Source organism: Aedes albopictus, chromosome 3 (assembly GCF_035046485.1).
Source record: "Aedes albopictus strain Foshan chromosome 3, AalbF5, whole genome shotgun sequence".
Taxonomy (NCBI): Eukaryota; Metazoa; Arthropoda; class Insecta; order Diptera; family Culicidae; genus Aedes; species Aedes albopictus.
In genome coordinates, this window is record NC_085138.1 from 267971859 (window position 1) to 267995725 (window position 23867).

Sequence of the window (23867 nt, forward strand, 5' to 3'; positions counted from 1 at the left end):
TAATGGTCGAAGAAAACCATGAAAATGATCTGCCAAAGTGAACCAAGACAAAAAAAAATCGAAAATATTAAAGAGATTCGAACTTGGGTCCTTAAAGTGATAACCGAGCACGTTACCTCCAGGTCATTTTACTTAGCTGAAGGTTAGTCGTTAAGCCTGAATCAAGTTCTAAACATTCTTCTCTAGCATGGTTTTCGTGAAAACGCCATTTTTCGATCAGCCAAAGCGAACCAAGTGTTTGATTTTTTTCAAGCTTTATTATTCTTATTAGCCTTGTTGTTCAATGACGGCTTCTGTGTTAAATTATCAGTATGAGGTGTGTCGACATAACGCAGGTATTTAAAACCAGTTGATTTTTGTATTGTTGAGAATAAATAGATTCTAAAATGCAGTGGATTTGGTTCGGTCTGGCTGAATGTGATTTGGAAAAATGGCGATCAGCACCATTGAAACATAATTGTATCCTCCAACATCCGTATTACTAATAACGTGTTCAATTCTCCCACAGATTGTTACTATGAGTCGGTTGGAAGTAAGAAATTTGACGGCGATGAGCATAACTTGAAATGTTCTTCATCTGGACCAAAATTGGAACATTTCGATGATTCTATGGAATGGTTTACAGTTCACTCTGGCTGGATGCAATTTTATTTTTTGTATGTTCTGCCAAACAGAAATTTTGAATTTATTCCACGAAGAGCTGTCAGAATAACTGCATTTTTACATGGAAGGAGGATCATCAATTTCTTCATCCAATGGTAAAGAAAACTCAATTTTTCAAAAAATGGTCTTTGGTTCGGTTTAGCAGAACCCCGGCCATATCTGAACCGGTAGAGTTTCGAAACCGGTTCCAGATGACCCACTGGGAGTGGTCAAATAAAAAAGTGATCCAAACCCATGCATGCGACACATCAAACTGCGGCAATTTCGATAACCTGATGAACAGTTAGCAAGAAAACAGTCCCAGACCATATCTGAACCGGTTGTGTTCCGGAACCGGCTCCGGGTGTCTTGTCGGAAGTGGCCAAATATTAAAGTGAACCAAATCCACGCATGTGACATATCAAAGCGCGGCTTTTGTGATAATGAAAGGTTGGCATAAAATAGACTCAGACCATATCTGAGCCAGTAGTGTTGCGGAACCGGTTCCGGGAGTTTCGCCGGAAGTGGTCGTATATAAAATTTGACATAGTTTTTACATGCGGCACATCAAATCACGGATTTTCCGACAACTTGATGACCTTTTATGCTAAGACCACATTATGGACTGTCAGTAGTTCCGAAACTAGTTCCGGGTTTCCCTCCGAAAGCGGCTGAATATAGAATTGTACCAAAGCCATGCATGCGACATAACAAAGCGCGGCTTTTTTGATAACCTAACAAACGTTTGCAAGCAAATAGGCTCAGATAATTTAAGAGACTATCAGTAGTGTTCCGCAACCGGTTGCGAGCCGAAAGTGAAAGCAAACCCATGCATGCGATTGAGGTATCACGGCTATTAAGGTAACATGATGAACTGTGACGACCCCTTGGCCGACGCGTCTCACTGAGACAATACGATGCGAGTAGAAACCCGTCGTTGTCATATGAGATGACGTTGTCATCCGAGATGCCGAAGAAACGTCATCAGAGGCTAGATGACTAGCAATTAATTAGATATCAGAAACGATTGATGTTAAGTTGTGCGTGACATTGAAACATTATTGCTTAATGCTAAATTTGAGCTAAAATTCCATCTTCTATCTAATTGAAATCCTGTACATTGAACTCATCAAGGATTCAACTATATGGTAACATTGAAACAATATTCTAAACTCCCTAAATTCTAATATTGTAAACTTCTATTCTTTGGTTAGGTTTGATAAAATCAAACTAAATGGAATAATTCCTATTTGATTGATATATTCCTGAATATATGATACGGTGTTCACCGGTAAGTTTGCCCTAACGAAATGTTTTCAAGTAGTGAAAATTAAGAAATAATTTCTTGAAATAGCCGAAGAACAATCAGTAGTTTCCGACGTGACAAAGAAGAATCAGAAGAAGTTGTAGATCTACGAGAAAAGAACTAAATGTAAGATACGGTAACCTAAATGAAAAACCCAAAGAAACTGAACATTTTGTTAATTTTAGGAAGTTTTTATCGGGCTATTAAAGCGATTAAAAACTTGGAAACCGCTTCTTTTCTTCTGTTGATTGAACATCAACAATATAAAAACTTCATTTACCCGCACTGGAAGCTTCACCTACGGAATGTCGCGACGGAACCAGCAGCAGCGAGTGGCCGCTGCCAATGAGAAGGATACCGGCTGCAAGATGTGTACGAGTACGGACAACAGTCGCATGGTCCAGTGCGACAAATGCGATGCCTGGTACCACTTCGATTGCGTGGGCGTGACCGCCGACATCGAACATCACGACTTCGTGTGCGCCACATGCAAGACTGCTAAAGGAGGAGTCAAAAAGAAGCGTAAGACGTCTGCAAAGGTACCCTCAGATGCCCCACCGCCCGTAAGTACGCATGCCGATGACCAGGGAACCGTTCATTCAGAGCTAATTGGAAATGCACCCCAAAATGCGTCCGTCTACGTCGTTACCCCGATGACGACAAGTACAAGCGTCATCAGTACCGCTCCCGTAATGTCAACTACGCAAATCGGTTTCTCAACCGCAGGTCCACCCTTCGCGCATGATCCAACTGTTTTACAATTCCCATACTCTACGTACGCCCCCGTAGTCGCTCGCGCCCCAGTAGTACCGGGGTTGACCTCCGTTACTCCGCAAGCCTCAATGCCTTGTCTATCACTACCCTCGGGACTGCCTCCACCCCCGCTGTCAATCTCCTCGTATGTGACTCTGCCATCAAATCCGCGCGTGTCGGGTTACTATCCAGAAGTGTTTACACGTGCTCAGTGTTTCACAGTGCCTTCGTGTGGAAATCAACAGATGCCGTCTCTACAGTTCAGCACGCCTCTATCGTCGCGAAATACGCCAACCATCAGTCAAGCCGAAGGGACAACCAAGACTATTGCACCTGCATTGGTTGGAAACAAGCCATCCGACACCAACAAACAAGGTCGGGAGGAATATGCCAGCCAGCGCTCCGGAATAGCAAGCTCAAGAATGTCCAGGAAGGAGAAAAGACTACAATTGGAGTTACAAATTCTCGACGAAGAAAGGAAGCTGCAAGAAGAGGAACAAAGGAAGAAACGCGAGTATCTCCAGAAGAAACATCAACTTCTGAGGGAGCTGGCAACCGATTCTACAACGGAAGACGACGAAGAAGGAGATGAGGAAGATGACCAAGCGTTGAATGAGAAGGTGAACACATGGATGCAAGGGCTACCGCCGACCGATCCAGATCAAGTTCAGTTAGGCGAACCCCGACAGCGCCCACGTGGCGACAATGCCCTGTCCCGGCCTCCGGCACAGCAAATGCAGATTTCGCAAGGACCCGTGGAACAACATCATCGGTTGCCGAACCAGCCAATTCCTGATTTAGGGCGGCTAAGGATTGGAGAAAGTACACATCTTCCGTCGAGATTAGAGAACAATGAGACGCACGTTGGCCCCTTCAATCCCGGCCTGCGTTCGACCCCTCGGCAGGCATTGCTGACGGAAGACGATGCAAATAACTTGTCACGTAGTCAAGTAGCCGCTCGCCAAGCGGTATCGCGAGAGCTTCCGAGCTTTAGTGGTACTCCCGAGGAGTGGCCATTATTTTACTCCACCTTCATCACCACAACGAACATGTGCGGATACACGCTTGAGGAAAACTTGGTGCGCCTACAGAAATGCCTCAAGGGAAAGGCCTTTGAAGCAGTCAAATGCAGGCTGTTGCATCCGGCGAGCGTACCAGGCATCATTTCCACATTGAAGATGCTCTATGGTAATCCCGATGTGATCGTACATAATCTGATGGCAAAAATCAAAAACACACCACCACCGAAATCGGATAGACTGGACACACTCATAGAGTTTTCGTTATCTGTCCAGAACTTATGCGCCACAATAGAAGCTTGCCAACTAGATGAATACTCTTACAATGTAGTATTGCTACGTGAACTCGTCGAAAAGCTGCCTTCGTCGATTAAAGTGGACTGGGCGAAATACCAGCGAACCGTCCCATGCGTCAACTTAACCATCTTCTCCGCGTGGCTCTACGATCTCGCCGAAGCTGTTTGCCCGATTGCTACACTACCGAGTGTTGAGACGAGACCACAGCGAAACAAGAAGGATCCAGCCTATCTCAACACGCATACTGAGGAAGAGAAGGATTCCCATCGGTTCAAGCCAAATAAGGTTGTCAAGTCTGCGCCACCCAGTTCAGCGTCAAAAACCTGCCTGGTATGTAAGGGTAGCTGCCCGAGCGTGGACAAGTGCATACGGTTTGCTGAACTTGGCTACAACTCCAAATGGGCAACTGTGAAGGAACTTGGGCTGTGTAGAAAATGCCTGAAAAAGCACACGGCGTCATGCAAATCTCAACAAGTTTGTGGAAAGAACGGCTGTCAATACAAACACCATCAACTGCTCCACAATATCCAACGAGATAACGCAACGTCGACCGCGGAACAAGGCGCAACAAACCACGCTCCTACACAAACGACTGCTGCGCAGAGCTCAACGGGACGAGACTGCAACACACATCTGAAGCTCACAAACAAAATGCTGTTTCGCGTTGTTCCTGTTATACTGTATGGTCCAACCAAAGCTGTGAGAACTCATGCGTTCTTAGACGACGGTTCTTCCTATACGTTGATGGACGACGCTTTAGCAAAAGAGCTGAAACTAAGTGGAGAGCCGGAACCCCTTTGCTTAAGGTGGACAAGCAACCAAGGTCGGATGGAGAACGATTCGATTCGGCTTAGCGTTGAGATCTCCGGTACGCAGGAAGGGCACAAGAAGTATCGTCTCCAGGAAGTGCATACAGTTGCCAATCTCAGTCTGTTTCATCAATCGGTCAACGTGAAAGAGTTAGCAGAACAGTACCCATACCTGCGAGGAGTACCAGTGGAATCCTACCAAGATGTCCAACCCCGAATCCTCATCGATATCGATAACGCAAACTTGGCACTTCCACTAAAAGGAAGAGAAGGGGGTTGGTGCGAGCCCATCGCCACGAAAACACGGTTGGGCTGGATCATACATGGTGGAACAGAGCTAGGAGGAGAATTTGTTGGCTATCACAGTCCTCAAAGGTGCCTTTGTAGTGGATCGAATGATGCTGCACTTCAAGACGCAATGTGCGAGTTCTTCTCTATCGAAAGTTTAGGGATTTCCAAACCCAAACATTCTCTCGCATCAACCGAGGATCAACGGGCCGAAAACATCCTCAAGACCGTTACTCAAACCGAAAACGGCCACTATGTCTGCAGCTTGCTCTGGAAGTACGACAACCTGCACTTGCCGAATAGTAAGCCCATGGCTCTACAGCGTTTACGCTGTTTAGAGGCTCGGATGAAAAAAGATCCTGAGCTGGCCACAGTCCTGCAGACGAAGATCAGCGAATACCTCGAGAAAGGATACATCCGCAAGTTAACTGACCAAGAGTTGAAGGAAAGGCAGCATCGGGTCTGGTATCTCCCGATCTTTCCCGTCTACAACGCAAACAAGCCAGGTAAGGTGCGAATCGTCTGGGACGCTGCAGCCAAAATCAACGGCGTGTCACTTAATTCGATGCTGGTGACTGGGCCAGATCAGTTGACGTCCCTTTTGTCCGTACTTATCCAGTTTCGGGAGAACAAAGTGGCGATATGCGGGGACCTAAGGGAAATGTTCCACCAGGTATACGTGACGAAGGAGGACCAAAATTGTCAACGATTCCTGTGGAGAGAAAACCCTACAGATGCGGAACCGAGTACTTTCGTCATGCAGGTTATGACGTTTGGTGCGTGCTGTTCGCCGAGCTGCGCCCAATACGTTAAAAACCTGAACGCTGAAAAACATACAGGAGAGTATCCGGAAGCAGCAACAGCGATAATCAAGTGCCACTACGTAGACGATATGTTAGTGAGTACGGAAACGGAAGATGAGGCAGTTCAGCTAGCTCAAGATGTTCGACATGTTCATGCCCAAGCCGGATTTGAGATGCGCAACTGGATCTCCAACTCTTCAGCGGTGCTCAACGCCTTGCACAACGAGCGGATCGACGAGAAGAGCCTAAACCTAGGATCGGAGCTAGCCACAGAAAAGGTTCTGGGCATGTGGTGGTGTACGAAAACGGATGCACTCACCTTCAAGCTATCACAGAAACATGATGCAGATCTACTGTCAGGAACCCGACGGCCAACTAAAAGAGAAGTGCTGCGAACACTCATGGCCATCTTCGATCCTTTGGGATTACTTGCAAATCTGCTGATCTTCCTCAAGGTGCTACTCCAGGAAATTTGGCGCTCAGGGATCGGCTGGGATGACGAGATTCCAGAAAAACTCAACAAAAAATGGGAAATTTGGTTGCAAGTTCTTCCGTCGGTGCAGAATGTTCGCGTGCCAAGATGTTACAGGCTTTTAACGTCGATTGGCTCGGCAACCTGCGTTCAGCTACACACCTTCGTCGACGCAAGCGAGGACGGCTATGCAGCGGTAGCGTATCTACGGTTCCAGCAAGGCAACAGCGTGGAATGTGCAATCGTAGCAGCTAAATCGCGGGTGGCTCCACTGAAGTTTGTTTCAATCCCGCGGCTCGAACTACAAGCGGCGGTTATAGGAGCCAGATTAGCGAAAACGGTGAGCAGCAGTTTGTCATTCAAACTAGATGAAAAATTCTTCTGGACTGATGCTCGTGACGTGCTGTGCTGGATCCGGTCGGACCATCGTCGATATTCGCAGTACGTGGCGTTCCGTGTCAGCGACATCTTAGAAACCAGTGAAATCGCAAATTGGAGGTGGGTCGGCACAAAGGACAATGTTGCGGATGAAGCCACTAAATGGCAACGACTGCCAGATCTCGAAAGTGACAGTCGGTGGTTCAAGGGTCCAAAATTTCTATGGCAGCATCCTGACAATTGGCCCGTAGAACCGTTTACAACTGGGTCAACGAAGGAGGAAATTCGGGCAAACATATTCCACCATAGAGCCACCATTTCATCGTGTGTTGCCGTGGAGGATTTCAGTAGCTGGGATCGACTGGTCCGTACGGTAGCCTTCGTGTTCCGGTTTTCAAGAAACTGTCGGGGCAAAATAACGAGAATCCAGCGAGCATGCGGCCCACTCTCTAGCATGGAATTGCAGCAAGCATCAAACTACCTCTACAAGTTGGCGCAGAAAGAATCGTATCCCGATGAAGTAAACGCTCTTTCAAATGAACGAGCTGCAACGAAATCAATTAATAAGCAGAGCTCGATCTACTCTATGAATCCGTTTCTAGATGAGCAGCAAGTGATGCGGATGCGTGGGAGAACAAGCAGGTGTGAGTACGCTACGATGGACGCCCAGAACCCGATTATCCTTCCCAAGGAGCACCACATCACGATGCTAGTAGTACGAAGCTATCATGAACGCTATCATCATCGTAATCACGAAGTCGTCGTGAACGAGATTCGTCAATTGTTCAGAATTCCGAAGCTGAGGGTTGTGTTTCGTAAGGTGAGGACTAACTGCCAGAAATGCAAAAACCAACGAGCAGTTCCCCGACCCCCAGTGATGGCCGATCTACCAATGGCTAGACTGGCAGCCTACAGCAGACCATTTACATACGTAGGCGTGGATTATTTCGGCCCGTTCACGGTGGCAGTAGGACGAAGATCAGAAAAACGTTGGGGCGTACTTGTGACATGCTTAACGACACGAGCGGTGTATATCGAGGTGGCACATACTTTGAGCGCGGATTCATGTGTGATGGCGATCCGCAATTTCATGGTGCGACGAGGCGTTCCAAACCAAATTTTCAGCGATCGAGGAACGAATTTCACGGCAACGAATAAGGAACTCGAGGCGGCTCTGGCAGATCTGGATCAGGAAAAAATAGTGCAGGAAATAGTTAGCCCTAATACTCAATGGAGCTTTCTTCCCCCAGCATCTCCACACATGGGCGGGGCCTGGGAGAGGCTCATTCAGATTGTGAAGCGTAACTTACAGCAGATACAACCACAACGTCTTCTCAGCGATGAAATCCTTCGTAACCTTTTTGCGGAAATCGAAGGAATCATCAATTCACGTCCACTAACGCACGTGCCGGCAGAAGATCCTGACGGCCCCGTTCTCACTCCAAACCATTTTATCTTGGGATCATCCAGCGGCCTTAAACCTTTAACATTACTCGACGACAGTGTTTCGGCGTTGAAGCGTTCGTGGCGGACTTCACAAGAGGAGGCGAACATCTTCTGGCGGCGTTGGGTTCGCGATTACCTGCCCGAACTGACTAGGCGTACGAAATGGTTTAGCGAAGCTAAGTCAATCGAGGTAGGAGACATCGTGGTAATCGTAGATCCAGGGCATCCTCGAAACTGTTGGCCCAAGGGCCGGGTCATATCCGTCACCAAGGGTAGAGATAACAAGGTGAGATCAGCAGCGGTTCAAACAGCCACCGGAGGAGTATACGAACGCCCGGTGGTGAAATTAGCAGTATTGGATGTTCGACGCGAAGAACAGGTAAGCCACAACAGTGGCGTACCCGGGGGGGACTGTGACGACCCCTTGGCCGACGCGTCTCACTGAGACAATACGATGCGAGTAGAAACCCGTCGTTGTCATATGAGATGACGTTGTCATCCGAGATGCCGAAGAAACGTCATCAGAGGCTAGATGACTAGCAATTAATTAGATATCAGAAACGATTGATGTTAAGTTGTGCGTGACATTGAAACATTATTGCTTAATGCTAAATTTGAGCTAAAATTCCATCTTCTATCTAATTGAAATCCTGTACATTGAACTCATCAAGGATTCAACTATATGGTAACATTGAAACAATATTCTAAACTCCCTAAATTCTAATATTGTAAACTTCTATTCTTTGGTTAGGTTTGATAAAATCAAACTAAATGGAATAATTCCTATTTGATTGATATATTCCTGAATATAGAAACCTGGGACGATTTTCGGCTTGGCAGTCGCAATTGCAATCAAACGATCAGATATTCTCCTTCATCCGACGTTTCGATGTTTATTACATCTTCTTCAGGGAATTAGAAGTGTTAATCGCTTTCGTTCTGAAAAGCTTTGTGAAAGCATAATCCGTCTAAAACAATATTTTTAAAAAACGTTGGGATCCACTTCTAGAACACTAATAATATTCGCAGAATTCGGTTCGCGCTTCTAACAACACTGAGTGTTGTTAGAAGCGCGAACCGAATTCTGCGAATATTATTAGTGTTCTAGAAGTGGATCCCAACGTTTTTTAAAAATATTGTTTTAGACGGATTATGCTTTCACAAAGCTTTTCAGAACGAAAGCGATTAACACTTCTAATTCCCTGAAGAAGATGTAATAAACATCGAAACGTCGGATGAAGGAGAATATCTGATCGTTTGATTGCAATTGCGACTGCCAAGCCGAAAATCGTCCCAGGTTTCCAGATTCCTCAGTCGATAGCTACCTCCAAATTCCTGAATATATGATACGGTGTTCACCGGTAAGTTTGCCCTAACGAAATGTTTTCAAGTAGTGAAAATTAAGAAATAATTTCTTGAAATAGCCGAAGAACAATCAGTAGTTTCCGACGTGACAAAGAAGAATCAGAAGAAGTTGTAGATCTACGAGAAAAGAACTAAATGTAAGATACGGTAACCTAAATGAAAAACCCAAAGAAACTGAACATTTTGTTAATTTTAGGAAGTTTTTATCGGGCTATTAAAGCGATTAAAAACTTGGAAACCGCTTCTTTTCTTCTGTTGATTGAACATCAACATGAACAGTTGCAAAAAAATAGACGCAAGCCATATCAGTGTGTTACGGAACCGATTCCGGTTATCCCGCCAGAAATGGTCAAATATAAAAGAGAACCAATACATGTAACATATCAATGACTTATTCAGTAACATGATAAACGATAGCCAACAAATAATCTCAGACCCTATTTGGGAGAACCGGTAGTGTTCCAGAACTAGAGGTGAGACGAGTAGCCCACCGGAAGAGGTGAAATATAGAAGGGAACTGAACCATAGCGGCGTTTTTTAATAATCTGATGTAAGGCCAACAAGAAAATAGTCTCAGGCCACATCTCGAACTTGTAATAATATTTCGGAATCGGTAGCGGATGTTCTTTCGAAAGTGATTTAATAGAAGTCTCCTGTTAGCCTAGTGGTTAAGGCTTTGACTCCCTGAGCATAGTGTATCATTGTACTTGCCTCACAATATACAAGTTCATGCAAAGGCAGACAAAGAAAGCCCTACAATTAATAACTGTGGAAAAGTGCTCAAAGAACACTAAGTTGAAGCGAGGCAGGCCAAGTCCCAGTGGGGACGTCGAGCCATAAAGAAGAAGAAGAAACCAAAATCATGCATGCGATACATAAAATCGTGGTTTTTCAAAAAAAAATGTTGAACTGTTAGCAAGAAAATAGCCTCAGATCACATTAATTTTCAGCTTTTTAGGTAACTCGATGAACAGTTAACAAGAACATAATCTCAGACCACATTTGAGACAACCAGAATTGGTTCCAGGTGTCCCACCGGAAGTGGTCAAACGTAAAATTTAACAAAACCCATGCAAGCTGCACATCAAATAGCGGAATTATAAAAGTGAACAAAATAAATGTCAAAGCGATAAATCAAATCGTGGCTTTTTTGATAGCCTGTTAACGTTGGGTAAGATTATAAGTGAAGAAATGGTCAAATATGAAGACTTTGACCATTTCTTCACATACAATCTAATAATTATGCAAGAGAACAAAATCGTGACCAAAGTTATATCTTCAAATCACACCATTTCAGATTCCAGCGGCGTAAATGCATAGTAGGATGGATCAACGTTTTATGGAAAAATTAAAATCTAATCGCATCAACACCTTATCAATTTTCAATCTTCTATCTACTTTTGCTTCTAAAATTACTGCTCACAATTTGAGTGCGGCTGGTTGAGCGCTCGCTCTTCTCATTGCGATTGAAATTTGAATGGAAATTTTTACATTTTCTGCATTTTTCTCGTAAGAAGATCACATTTTACATGAATCGTGTTGACCTTCTTCATGCATTAGCTGACGCTCACCCCGCTGCCGTAGTGCATGGAATGGAGTCATAATGACCCCAATCAGAGATGCCAGATTATTTTTATCAAAAATCTGTATCATTACATATTTTTCTGTATCGCCGTATTTGAGGGTATAGCAGACACCGAGAGTCCTAGATTTCAATAGGAACCAACAAAAATGTACTACTTTCTAACAGTTTAAAACTTTTGCAGGTATTTATTTTTCTAAAACATGTGTGAAAACGTACAAATCTTCATAAATTCTTTAAAGTTTAAGCAACAATTTATAAAGTTTTCAACAAATTTATTGCAAAAAGCTTCAAATTTCATGCTTTCTGGAGAATTCTGTATAACATTTCAAAATTCTGTATTTTTCTGTACTCTATATCTTGTCTGTCTGTATAGAAGGTCAAAAATCTGTATAATACAGAAACATCTGTATATCTGGCATCTCTGACCCCAATATACGACCAGGGTTAAGGTGGTCAAGCAGTCAACTGAGAGGTCTGATATTTTTCAGCTCTGCTTTGCTCTTGAGCATTACATCGGAATGTGTACCATGAATAAGTTTCCAAAATCGATCATGGATTTGTTAAAATTGTTGTTTTTCTATATAAAGTATTATCAGGATTCAGGAACATTTTGGCTAACGTCGACAGAAAGTTCATGAGTACATATTCGACGAGAAAGGCACTATCACCACTAGGTGGATAAATCTGGGTTTTTTTATCTGTATTAACGAGATTTTTAGCCCTAGGCTAGTTCATCTCGGGACCCACGCTTTACTTCCCTTCCGAAGGAAGAACTCACATTTTGTGAGTTTGTCGGGAGTGATGTTGTGAACTCCCTCAAGGCTGTAAATTAGTATACTCTGATGATTTGGAACTATACTTCAAATACGTTCTATTGAAGGTTATCAACAGCTGACTCGTTTTCTCCATAATGTGTTTGTAACCTTCTGATTGTAAGTTTTCCTAAATGTTCAGTGATAAGTTTAGACGTAATATGAATGATATAGAATTTTCGTATAGCATACATAATCAAATCGTGGTCTTAGGTGTGATTCTTGACAAAAAGTTATCTTTGCAAAATCATTCGATACATCTACATAAATACAAAGGCAAATAAGACACCAGGGTTCATCATGCGTGTTGCTAACCAATTTTGTGACCTATATTGTTTGAGAGCACTTTATTTTGCGCTCATCCGCTCCATACTTGATACAAATTCAATTGAAATTTTAGTATGTGAAAACTCCCGGGAATGATGCTCACACAATTCTAGGTCATGTAACATCGACTGGCACATAAAGCGAATCAATTCATCGAAAGTTATCAAGCCAACTTCATCGGCGGCCGCTCGATAATGGATCAGATCAACCGTACGACAAGACAAATTCTCTAGAAATGCAGCGTAGACCAGATCCGAACGCATCGCCTGTTCATGGACTTTAAACTAGCTATGGAAAACTATGGACGAGAACGGTTTTCCTAAGAAGCTTATCGATTGAAAACCACTAACTAACTAACTAAATATGCGGTATTTTTATGTATTCTCAATCCTCCTTTAGCTGTGTATTAATTGCAAAAAAGAATGAGATTACTGTTGATTTGGGCTTTACATCTCTGATAACATGCGCCAATAAACACATGCCCAGTACCCTTGGGCTTTATACTGTTTTATAATAGTAGACAATAAATTGTTTTTCTGGCACACGAAATTTGCGTGGAAACACGTTTGTCAATTGTATGAACTAACGAAATTATGCACCCCATAGAGGCGAGTTCAAAGAGTTATCAGTCAGTCAATACAGACAGGTTGCTCAAGTCAATAGGGCTCTTCACTGAGAAATTGTTTGATTTGCGCTATCAGTTAAACTTCCCAAGCCCATGCAATGCAATGGGATTCCCTCGGATTATGCATTTTTCCAAGATGACTAGGCTTTTGATGTACTTTATGCACCCATGTAGTTTCCTTTAGATTTTGAGCATAGTTTGATATGTAATCGTAATTTTCATGAACTAGTAACATTTTGAAAATCAAATGGATTTTGGTAAAGTCACAACATTTAATGAGTTATGCCATGTCTTTGGAAACTGTTGCCATTACAAATCTCCCCTTCTGAAGGATCGTCTATTAATGACGTAGCTTGTTGGAAGTGAGAGGGGATCCTGATTTTGCTATAAACCATGTGTTATGCATTGCAAAACAAGCTTCGAGAGAGAAAAATGCTAAAACATTCGAAGATGCTCCTTAATTAAAGGTCTAACAACATTCGATGTGAATTTACTATTCATCAATTCGTCTGAATATCGAATTTTCTCACACTCCCCAACATAGCAAAACAAGCAATATTTCAAACATAGTAGGGTATTGGTTCCCTTATTAAGCATGTGGCTCCCATTTTCATCCTACGAAAAACAAAGGATTGAAGCGCTGTTTGTTTTGTTTCTTATTTTTGTATTTTTTGTTAGAAGTGAACACGCATGAAAACAAAAATAACGGAATCAATCGGTGCCGTAATCGCTTGTTTTCGAATAGGATGAAAATGGGAGCGTGAGATTGCTGATGGCACACATCCCCTAATGCCAAATCGTTTTCGTATGCTCTATCTGTGCATCATTTGCTTGACTTTGATAACCCTGACTCAGTACTATCAAATATGTTTCGGGGGTTCACATGAACAATTGCAATCAGTCTGGGTGGTCAGACAAATACAGTTTGGTCTCTAACAACGTCGTGCCACCTACTCACTGTATGCTCATCACTGTTCTTCGTCAATCGTCTGTCTTGCATTTTAGTTGACTTTTTGTAAATGTTTAACTAGGACTTCTGCCAGTTTTTTTAGCTTGTTACAAAAACACATCCAAAATGGTTGGCAGATATTTGAAAATTACGGTGGGCTATAAGTGGTTACTAGCGCGTTACATGAACCTCTACTGTGCATGCCTTTTTGTTTGCGATTCGCAGAATCTTACATAATTACACACTCCAACATTTTTTTTTCCACCAGCGATTAATTTTACATTTTCTGATTGGTTCCGAAGCACATAAATCTGATGTTTCAATTCTCCCCAATTCGGGGAGGGTGGATTTACATTGATGTGAAATCATGGGAAATATTAAAAAATCAGAGGGGTGTGTACAAGACACAACCGCATGACGTAAACTACGTAAAGCAGTTTGTTATGAACGACAAAGGACTACTATGCAATTTCTTTGGATCAATAATAGAATTTGTAGTGGCTAATGGTTTTGAAAACCGTTAATTTTAACAATGTAACTTCTACAAGATTTTGGTGGATTCTGGGGATTTGTGTTGGAAATGTTGTTATAAATAAAGTTTGAAGAAATTCCTTTATAGCTATATACTGTGTACACACAAGAAGAAAGCGTACTCGCCAGATTCGGTGACACGACCAGATGATAAGACAAGCTATTGCATTTAGTTTGGGAGTAGTTTTCGAAATTCGGCGGTGTTGACACTTATGTGACCAGCGTCACTTTGTCAGAAAATCTACCGTTTACTCTTTCTTTAAACTGCTCTCAAAAGGGCTGTTTGAACAAGAATTTGTTAAAAATATTACATGTGTCATCAATAATTTCGTTGTTCTGCCAGCAAATGTCAGAACAGCGACAATGATAGGCTTTGTAAGAATAATTGGTTTGATAGTCTCAATTTTCAAGCACTTGTTATGATGAAAAGGAATGCAATAGTGCAAAGGGCGCACTAGAGAAATGTTGCCTTTTCTGCGACAAGATGCGGTTTAATTTCCACAGAATGCTTTTGATGTTGTTGGTTTCAAATTCTTGGCGGTAGCAACTTTCTCGGAAAATTCATCGTAACCTCTTTCAGAAAATTTTTGGCCTTCTAAAGAACTGTTCGAACCAATTTTACAGAAAATTGAGCTCCTATACGACAAAACACCAAATGCTTTCGAATAATTATCTCATTTAATATTTGTATAATTTCGATAAATCATGCAAATATTTAGGCAAAATTGTGAAGATTTACGAATTTTGCGAAGACTTACACACATTGAAATATGGCAACACTAAGCAATACATCTCATCAAAATGAATTTTCTTCATCATCTGAAAAGAAGAAAATGTTTTCGAAATTGCCAAACAACTAGCACAGTTTAAACAAATTTGTATTGAATATCTCATGGTTGCGACGGAGCGCTATTCAATTTTCACACAGCGCTCATAGTGATTGACACTTGTGCCCCGGGCCTTCCTCCTAAGAAAATTATTCTTTCACTCCTGGTCCTGTGGGACATTTTCGTTGCCCTTACAAGGGCTGTTTTACTGCAACCGTGATCCAGCTGTATAATTTTGTTGGCTAGTGCAAAGCTGCCCGGACGACCGATAAAGCCAGAATGAAGAAAGTTTCCGCTCCTGCCGCACCAGAGATCTGATCCAGTGTGAACTTATTAGCAGCCCCATTGGTACAGCGTACAGCGATGCGAAGACGACTAGCAACAGCCGACGACCACCGCGCCCGGCTAGCCAAAGCATACTGAAGGGAGAAGCAAACGGAGAAACTGGCTAGCAGTCTTCCGATGCGTTCCCCTCGAGGTGTGAAAGAATGATGAAAGATTAGAAGAAGTTTGTGTGACCCTTGGAAATTATTCGGTTCTCTCTTGTGGAAAACATTTTCGAAGCCTTTAGAAGGGCTGTTTAAATCTATATGCTGAACAATAATTGTTCAATTATTGCGTACATGAGGTAAAATCCGGTAGTTATGACAATCAAATCCAGAATGGCAGCGTTTGCTTTGCGTTACGGGACAGCAAGCCCTCGCTGCTGTCGTGTCGTGTCAGTTTTGCCGTGCACTAGTGTGAACCGGTTGGTGGTGGCTCCAGTAGCACCGCGCACGACGACGATGCGAAGGTGAGCACACGAGAGCGCAACCACCGACCGACAACCACCGCGCTTGGCTTGCCAAAGCATACTGAAGGGAAAAGCAAACGGAGAAACTAGCTAGCTGTTCTCCGATGCGTTCCCTTCGAGGTATCACAAAAGAATGATGGAAGATGAGAAGAAGACAATAACTTATATACTAGACGGCTGTACGGCAAAGAGGTTGATTCTGTCGCGTGCGTTCGGTCGGATTGGACGTGTGTCTGCCACGACAATTTTCGACTGGCTTCTCGTGCTTTTCTCGTGCATTTTTCCCGCGAAAATTTCGCATCCCCACCGCGATATTTCTCCGGCGCTTGGACATTTGCTCCACACAGCCCACCAAAAATCGGAGCTTCAGAGGACCGAAGCCAACTTTCAGCGGCCCATTGCGATGAGTCGCAAATCCCGCCCGGCAGATTCAGCCCCCGGCCCCTCGGCGGCGTCATCTGCTTTAGGAAGCAAAGCAAAACGACCCAGGAAGGAGAACATCGACCAATCGGACCCAAATGCCAGGCTACTGGCCCAAAACAAATTCGCCACCCTGCCGCAGGATTCCGGCAGCATCGAAAGGAAAGTGAAAATTCCCCCTCTCTTCACCTCGACGAAGGCTGTGGCGGTGCTCAGGAATGAGCTAACGGCGAAACAAGTACACCCCCTCTTCAAGCTCTGCAACACGGGCACGAAGATCGTCTGCTCCACCATGGATGATTACCAGGTGGTGGCCAAACACCTCAAGCAGCAAGGGCATGAGTTCTACACACATGACAACCCTGGACAAAAGCCGTTCAAGGTGGTCATCCATGGATTGGCGGAATTCCCCCCGGACGAAATCGTAGCTGAACTGAAGGAAGCGAAGCTCAAACCGATCAACGTTTTCCCTATCAGGCGACTGAGCGGTGAAACCCATCGGGACAACCTCTACCTGGTCCACCTGGAGAAGGGCTCTACCACCATGGCAGATCTCCAGAAAGTTCGTTCTCTCTTCGACATCATTGTCGAGTGGGAGCGATACAAGCCGAAGCGAAGAGGAGTAACGCAGTGCACAAACTGTTTGGCGTTCGGACATGGCACACGAAACTGCCACATGCACCCGCGGTGTGGTAAGTGTGCCGAACGGCACTCAACCGACGACTGCCAACACATGGAAGAAGGCTCGGATCCCAAGTGCGCCAATTGCGGCGCAAATCACGAGGGCAACTCTCGCAACTGCCCAAAGCGTGCGGAATACATGGACATCCGCAAAAAGGCATCCTCCCGAAACCAGCGAGGACGCGAACGGCGCCCCCCTCCACCGATGACAGAACAACACTTCCCGTCGCTTCGGTACAACGTTCCGAACCTACCGCCACTACAACCAAACCAGCGTCAAGCCACCCGGCCCCCTCCACCCTCGGTCCAGCCTCGCCTCGCAGCTGCCGCAGCGGCACCAACGAAACCATCCACTACAGCTTGGGGTTCCCCCGGGCCCAGTGTGTCCCCTCCAGGCTGGGGCAACATCGAGAACAAGCTGCCTCCCACCAGCGATGTCGACGATGAACTCTACACTCCGGAGCAGATGATGGAGTTCGTCCGAAACATGTATCGAGCGCTGCATGGCTGCCGCTCCAAAGAACAGCAACTCGAAGCATCCACCATGGTGCTTCTAAACTTCGTCACCAAGTATGGGCCCTGAAGAGTCCATCACCATCTGCAACTGGAATGCTTGCTCTTTACAGAGCAAAATGTTAGAATTCATCGACTTCCTTGATGAACACAAAATCGACATCTGCGTCATCACCGAGACACATCTCAAGCCGGAAGTGAAGATCTACTTTCCTGACTTTCGGCTAGTGAGACTAGACCGGACTGAAGCTAGAGGGGGTGGTGTCGCCATCGCACTCCGCAACAACATCAACTGCCGCCTGCTGCCGAGCTTCAAGACGAAAACTATCGAAGCCATTGGTGTTGAGGTTAGCACCTCCGTCGGACCGATCACCATCATTGCAGCCTACTGTCCCAAACAAGCCCCCCAACTGGACTTCAGGAACGACCTCTCCAAGTTGACTCGGCGGCAGGGGCGGTTCATCATCGCTGGGGATCTAAACGCGAAACATGAAGCCTGGGGGAATGCCTGCAGGAATCGCAACGGAATCGTCGTCCAGAAGGAACTGGATGAAGGTTTATACACGATGCTGAGCCCGGACTCTCCCACCCGGTTGAGCAGCACTGGGTCCCACGCGATCATCGACATATTCCTGACAAACATGGCGACCAACATCGACCAGCCGGTCGTGATCAACGAACTAAGCTCGGACCACTACCCGGTGGTAACTGAAGTTGGTTCATCCGTCCTCCGGCACCCAACTACCAAGCGAAACTACCATCAAGCAAACTGGCAGCAGTTCCGGCAGCAAGTTGACTCCTACGTCGACTACGAGGCCCCGCTCGAAAATCCTGAGGACATCGACAGGCAGCTCCAGAGCATCGAAGAGGCACTCACCCGGGCCAGGGAGTTGCACATACCAGTGTGCAACCAGGTAAGCAACACCCTCCCTATCGATAGACTCACTAAAGATCTGATCCGATTACGTAATACCACCCGCAGGCAGTACCAGCGTACTGGTCTGCCTGCACTGAAAAGTGATTGCAATCGCATGACCAAAATTATCAAGGCCAGACTGGTGGACCTCAGAAATAAAAATTTTTCGAATAAGATCCGCTCTTTCCCAGACAACGCTAAGCCATTCTGGAAAATGACAAAAATCTTAAAAACCAAACCTAGACCAATTCCACTGCTGATTCCACTGAACGGCACCAAAGACCGATTGATAACCCCAGCAGAGAAGGCTTCTGAAATAGGTCGGCATTTCATCAGCTCCCACAATCTCGGACGTGACATCGTCAGTTCACACGAAGCTGCAGTTAACCAGCATGCTCAAAATCTACACCAGATTCCCAATGATTTCTCGGATGAATTGAGAATCTCAGCTGATGAACTGTCGGCCTATGTCAAGACCTCCAAGAACATGAAGGCCCCAGGTTTCGACAAAATCCTAAATCTGGAACTGAAACACCTGAGTGACAGATTCCTTGATCATCTGGCTGTGATATTTAACCAGTGCCTAAGACTTAGCCACTTCCCGTCGCAGTGGAAACTGGCTAAAGTCATTCCCATCAGGAAACCTGGGAAAGATCCTTCCTCCCCAAGGAGCTATCGTCCCATCAGCCTTCTCTCGGGGTTATCGAAACTCTTTGAGAAAGCCATCTACCGGCGCCTTTTAACATCAGCCGAAGAAAACAACATCCTACTCGAGGAACAGTTTGGATTCCGACGCGGTCGATCAACCGTGCACCAGCTGACCCGAGTAGCAAACAACCTCAGACGGAACAAGTCCCTCTCCAAAACCTCTGCTATGGCGTTGCTCGATGTCGAAAAAGCATTCGACAACGTCTGGCATGATGGCCTGGTGTACAAGCTGCACCGATTCAATCTACCCACCTACCTGGTGAAAATAATCAGCAACTATCTCTCGAACAGGACATTCAGAGTCTCGCTCCAAGGAGCAAACTCCGATCCGCTCAACATCCCCGCCGGCGTTCCACAGGGAAGTATACTAGGTCCGCTGTTGTACAACATCTTCACCTCGGATATTCCTCCGTTGCCAGAGAATAGTTCCTTATCGTTGTTCGCCGATGATACCTCAGTCGTCCAAAATGGAAGGTTCATTAGGGCGCTCACCTCACGACTCCAGCGAGACCTGAATGTTCTGTCAGACTACCTGATCAACTGGAAGATCTGCATCAACGCGGCGAAGACCCAGGTCATCCTCTTCCCCCATTCCAAATCCCCCCGACTTGTTCCGGCTGAGGATTGTAAAATCACCCTAGGTGGAACAACGGTGGATTGGTCTAGTGAAGCCGATTACCTAGGACTAACTCTGGACAGCAAGCTTATCTTCCGACAGCAGGTTGACAAAACCGTCACTAAATGCAACATGTTGCTAAAGTTGCTCTATCCATTGATCAACCGCAGATCAACCTTGTCGTTGAAGAACAAGCTTGCTGTCTATAAACAGATTGTACTACCGGTCATTGAATACGGCGTCCCTGTCTGGGAAAGTTGCGCGAAAACCCACCACTTAAAACTCCAAAGGGTGCAAAACAAGTTCTTGCGGATGATAATGAACTGCCCGTGGAGAATGCGAAATTCTGAGGTTCATCGTCTGGCCGGAATAAAAACCCTTGATCAGAGATTTGGTGAGTCTATCCATAGGTTCAGGGCGCGTTGCCAAGCATCGGACCAACAAATCATTCGGGACCTGATTCCCCCTCATTAGGTCCTTTGAAAAAAAAAAATTGTAGGTTATCAAATTTGTAGATTGTAGTTAGGTAGGTTATCAAATTTCTTTTCTTTTTTTATAAACCAGAGTCTTAAGGACCAACATGTTAAATTAGTGTACATTCCTCCATTGTAAAAATAGCTTCTGATTATTCAAAGAAAATGTTATACTTAAGATGTAGAGTTATTAGACTAATCACTTAAAATGTCCAAAAAATAATTGTAGAGCAAAAATGAATCAAATAAATATGAATTTAACGGTAAAAAAAAAAAAAAAAAAAAAAAAAAACGGCAAAGAGGTTCAAATTCCCCTCTCGCACGTGATTGGTTAGATGAAAGAGGGGTGAAAATTAGTGATGCCATACAGATTATTGCACAATGCATACCAATTTCTTTCGAATTATAATTATCTGATTGAGCTTTTGCAAATCGATCAGCACAATTATAATGTTTAACAAATAATTTCTATAAATCATGCAAATTTTTCGGGCAAATTGTAAAGAACATTTAAGAATTTTGCGAAGACCTACACACATTGAAATATGGCAACACTGAGTAATACATTTCATCAAAATGAATATTTCTTCATCATCTGAGTTGAAGAAAATGTTTTCCTTGTCAAACAACCCTAGCACAGTTTTCGCACATTAAATTTTGAATTGAATATCTCATTGTTGCGACAAAGCGCAGTGTGTCCCGGGCTTTCCTCTTGAGAAAATTATTCGGTTCACTCCCGTGGGACATTTTCGTAGCCCTTACAATGGCTGTTTTAATTTATTTGCAGTATTACTGCAAGCGCGTTTCACGATTATGTTAATTCCGATGTTGGCTTGTGCTGCCCGGACGCCCGATGAAGAAAATTTTACCAGAGATCCGATCCGGTGTGAACCGGTTGGCGGCCCCACTGGTACCGCGCACGGCGTTGCCATGACGACTAGCATCAGCCAGCCGCCGACCACCGCGCACGCCTTGGCAAAACATACTGAAGGAGGCTTTCCTCCTGAGAAAATTATTCGATTCACTCCCAAGGGACATTTTCGTAGCCCTTTCAAGGGCTGTTTTAATTTACTTGCAGTATTACCACAGAGAAGTATTACTGCAAGCGCGTCCAGCGGTGTAATTTTGTTGATTCCAATGTTGGCTTGCACTTCCCGGACGCCCGATGAAGCCAGAATGAAGAAAGTTTTCGCAGAGCTGATCCGGTCTGGTTGGCGGCCCAACTGGTACCGCGCACGGCGACGCGACGACGACTGGCAAGGCAAGTGGCAACAGCCGACGACCACCACGCTCGGCTAGCCAAAGCATACTGAAGGGAGAAGCAAGCGGAGAAACTGGCTAGCAGTCCTCCGATTTGTTCCCCTCGAGGTGTCGCGGAAGAATGATGGAAGATGAGAAGAAGACAATAACTTATATACCAAGCGAGAAAACCCAAAAAATGTGCTCGCTCGTGATTGGCTGGATAAAATTAAAACATAGGTTCACTTTTCCGCAATTTTCAATAGTTTGCTGTTGAAAATCAATAGTTTTCTCTATTTGACATGAAAGGGACATAGTTTTGCGATTGTTTGATGGCAAAATTTTAAAAATCGGTCAATAAATGGCTGAGTTATTAGCGTGCAAAATCTTTCATAATTTCGTGACGGTCGCAAAATTTAGATTTTCATTTTACACCCGGTGCCGTGGTACAGTACCGTACCTTCCCCATAGACGTAGTTTACGTCAAAAAACGAAAAAAATCAGAGGGGTGTGTACAAGACACAACCGCATGACGTAAACTACGTAAAGCAGTTTGTTATGAACGACAAAGGACTACTATGCAATTTCTGTGGATCAATAATAGAATTTGTAGTGGCTAATGGTTTTGAAAACCGTTAATTTTAACAATGTAAATTCTACAAGATTTTGGTGGATTCTGGGGATTTGTGTTGGAAATATTTATAACAAAGTTTGAAACATAAGCAAAGCCTGAAGAAATTCCTTTATAGCTATACACTGTACACACAAGAAGAAAGCGTACTCGCCAGATTCGGTGACACAACCAGATGATAAGACAAACTGTTGCATTTAGTTTAGGAGTAGTTTTCGAAATTCGGCGGTTTTGACACTTATGTGACCAGCGTCACTTTGTCAGAAAATCTTCCGTTTACTCTTTCTTTAAACTGCTCTCAAAAGGGCTGTTTGAACAAGAATATGTTAAAAATATTGCATGTGTCATCAATAATTTCGTTGTTCTGCCAGCAAATGTCAGAACAGCGACAATGATAGGCTTTGTAAGAATAATTGGTTTGATAGTCTCAATATTCGAACACTTGTTATGATGAAAAGGAATGCAATAGGGCAAAGGGCGCACTAGAGAAATGTTGCCTTTTCTGCGACAAGATGCGGTTTGATTTCCACAGAGTGCTTTTGATGTAGTTGGTTTCAAATTCTTGGCGGTAGCAACTTTCTCTGAAAATTCACCGTACCCTCTTTCAGAAAATTGTTGGCCCTCTAAAGAACAGTTCGAACAATTTTAGAGAACATTTAGCTCCTATGGGACAAAACACCAAATGCTTTCGAATAATTATCTCATTGAATATTTGTATAATTTCGATAAATCATGTAAATGTTTAGGCAAAATTGTAAAGATTTACGAATTGTGCGAAGACTTACACACATTGAAATATGGCAACACTAAGTAATAAATACATTTCATCAAAACGAAATTTTCTTCATCATCTGAAAAGAAGAAAATGTTTTCGAAATTGCCAATCAACTAGCACAATTTTCACAAATTTGTATTGAATATTTCATGGTTGCGACGGAGCGCTATTCAATTTTCACACAGCGCTCACAGTGATTGACACTTGTGTCCCGGGATTTTGTCCTAAGAAAATTATTCTTTCACTCCTGTGGGACATTTTCGTAGCCCTTACAAGGGCTGTTTTACTACAAGCGCGATTCAGCGGTGTAATTTTGTTGGCTTTTGCAAAGCTGCCCGGACGACCGATAAAGCCAGAATGAAGAAAGTTTCCGCTCCTGCCGCACCAGAGATCTGATCCAGTGTGAACTTATTAGCAGCCCCATTGGTACAGCGTACAGCGATGCGAAGACGACTAGCAACAGCCGACGACCACCACGCCCGGCTAGCCAAAGCATACTGAATGAAGGGAGAAACAAAAGGAGAAACTGGCTAGCAGCCTTCCGATGCGTTCCCCTCGAGGTGTGAAAGAATGATGAAAGATTAGAAGAAGTTTGTGTGACCCTTGGAAATTATTCGGTTCTCTCTTGTGGAAAACATTTTCGAAGCCTTTAGAAGGGCTGTTTAAATCTATATGCTGAACAATAATTGTTCAATTATTGCGTACATGAGGTAAAATTATTCGGTTCACTCCCGTGGGACATTTTCGTAGCCCTTACAAGGGCTGTTTTAATTAAATTTACTTGCAGTATTACTGCAAGCGCGTTCCATAATTGTGTTAATTCCTATGTTGGCTTGTGCTGCCCGTACGCCCGATGAAGAAAGTTTTG

At 44.1% G+C, this 23867-nt stretch overlaps 1 protein-coding gene across 1 annotated transcript; it reads left to right on the forward strand.

The window, feature by feature from the left end:
• The first annotated feature begins 1747 nt into the window (after positions 1 to 1747).
• Positions 1748 to 8658, forward strand: LOC134290734 (uncharacterized). Its single transcript, XM_062857925.1, has 3 exons — positions 1748 to 1790; positions 1857 to 1933; positions 1997 to 8658. The coding sequence occupies exon 3, from the start codon at positions 2254 to 2256 to the stop codon at positions 8656 to 8658; it is 6405 nt and encodes a 2134-aa protein (XP_062713909.1). The 5' UTR covers positions 1748 to 1790; positions 1857 to 1933; positions 1997 to 2253.
• The last annotated feature ends 15209 nt before the right edge of the window (positions 8659 to 23867 follow it).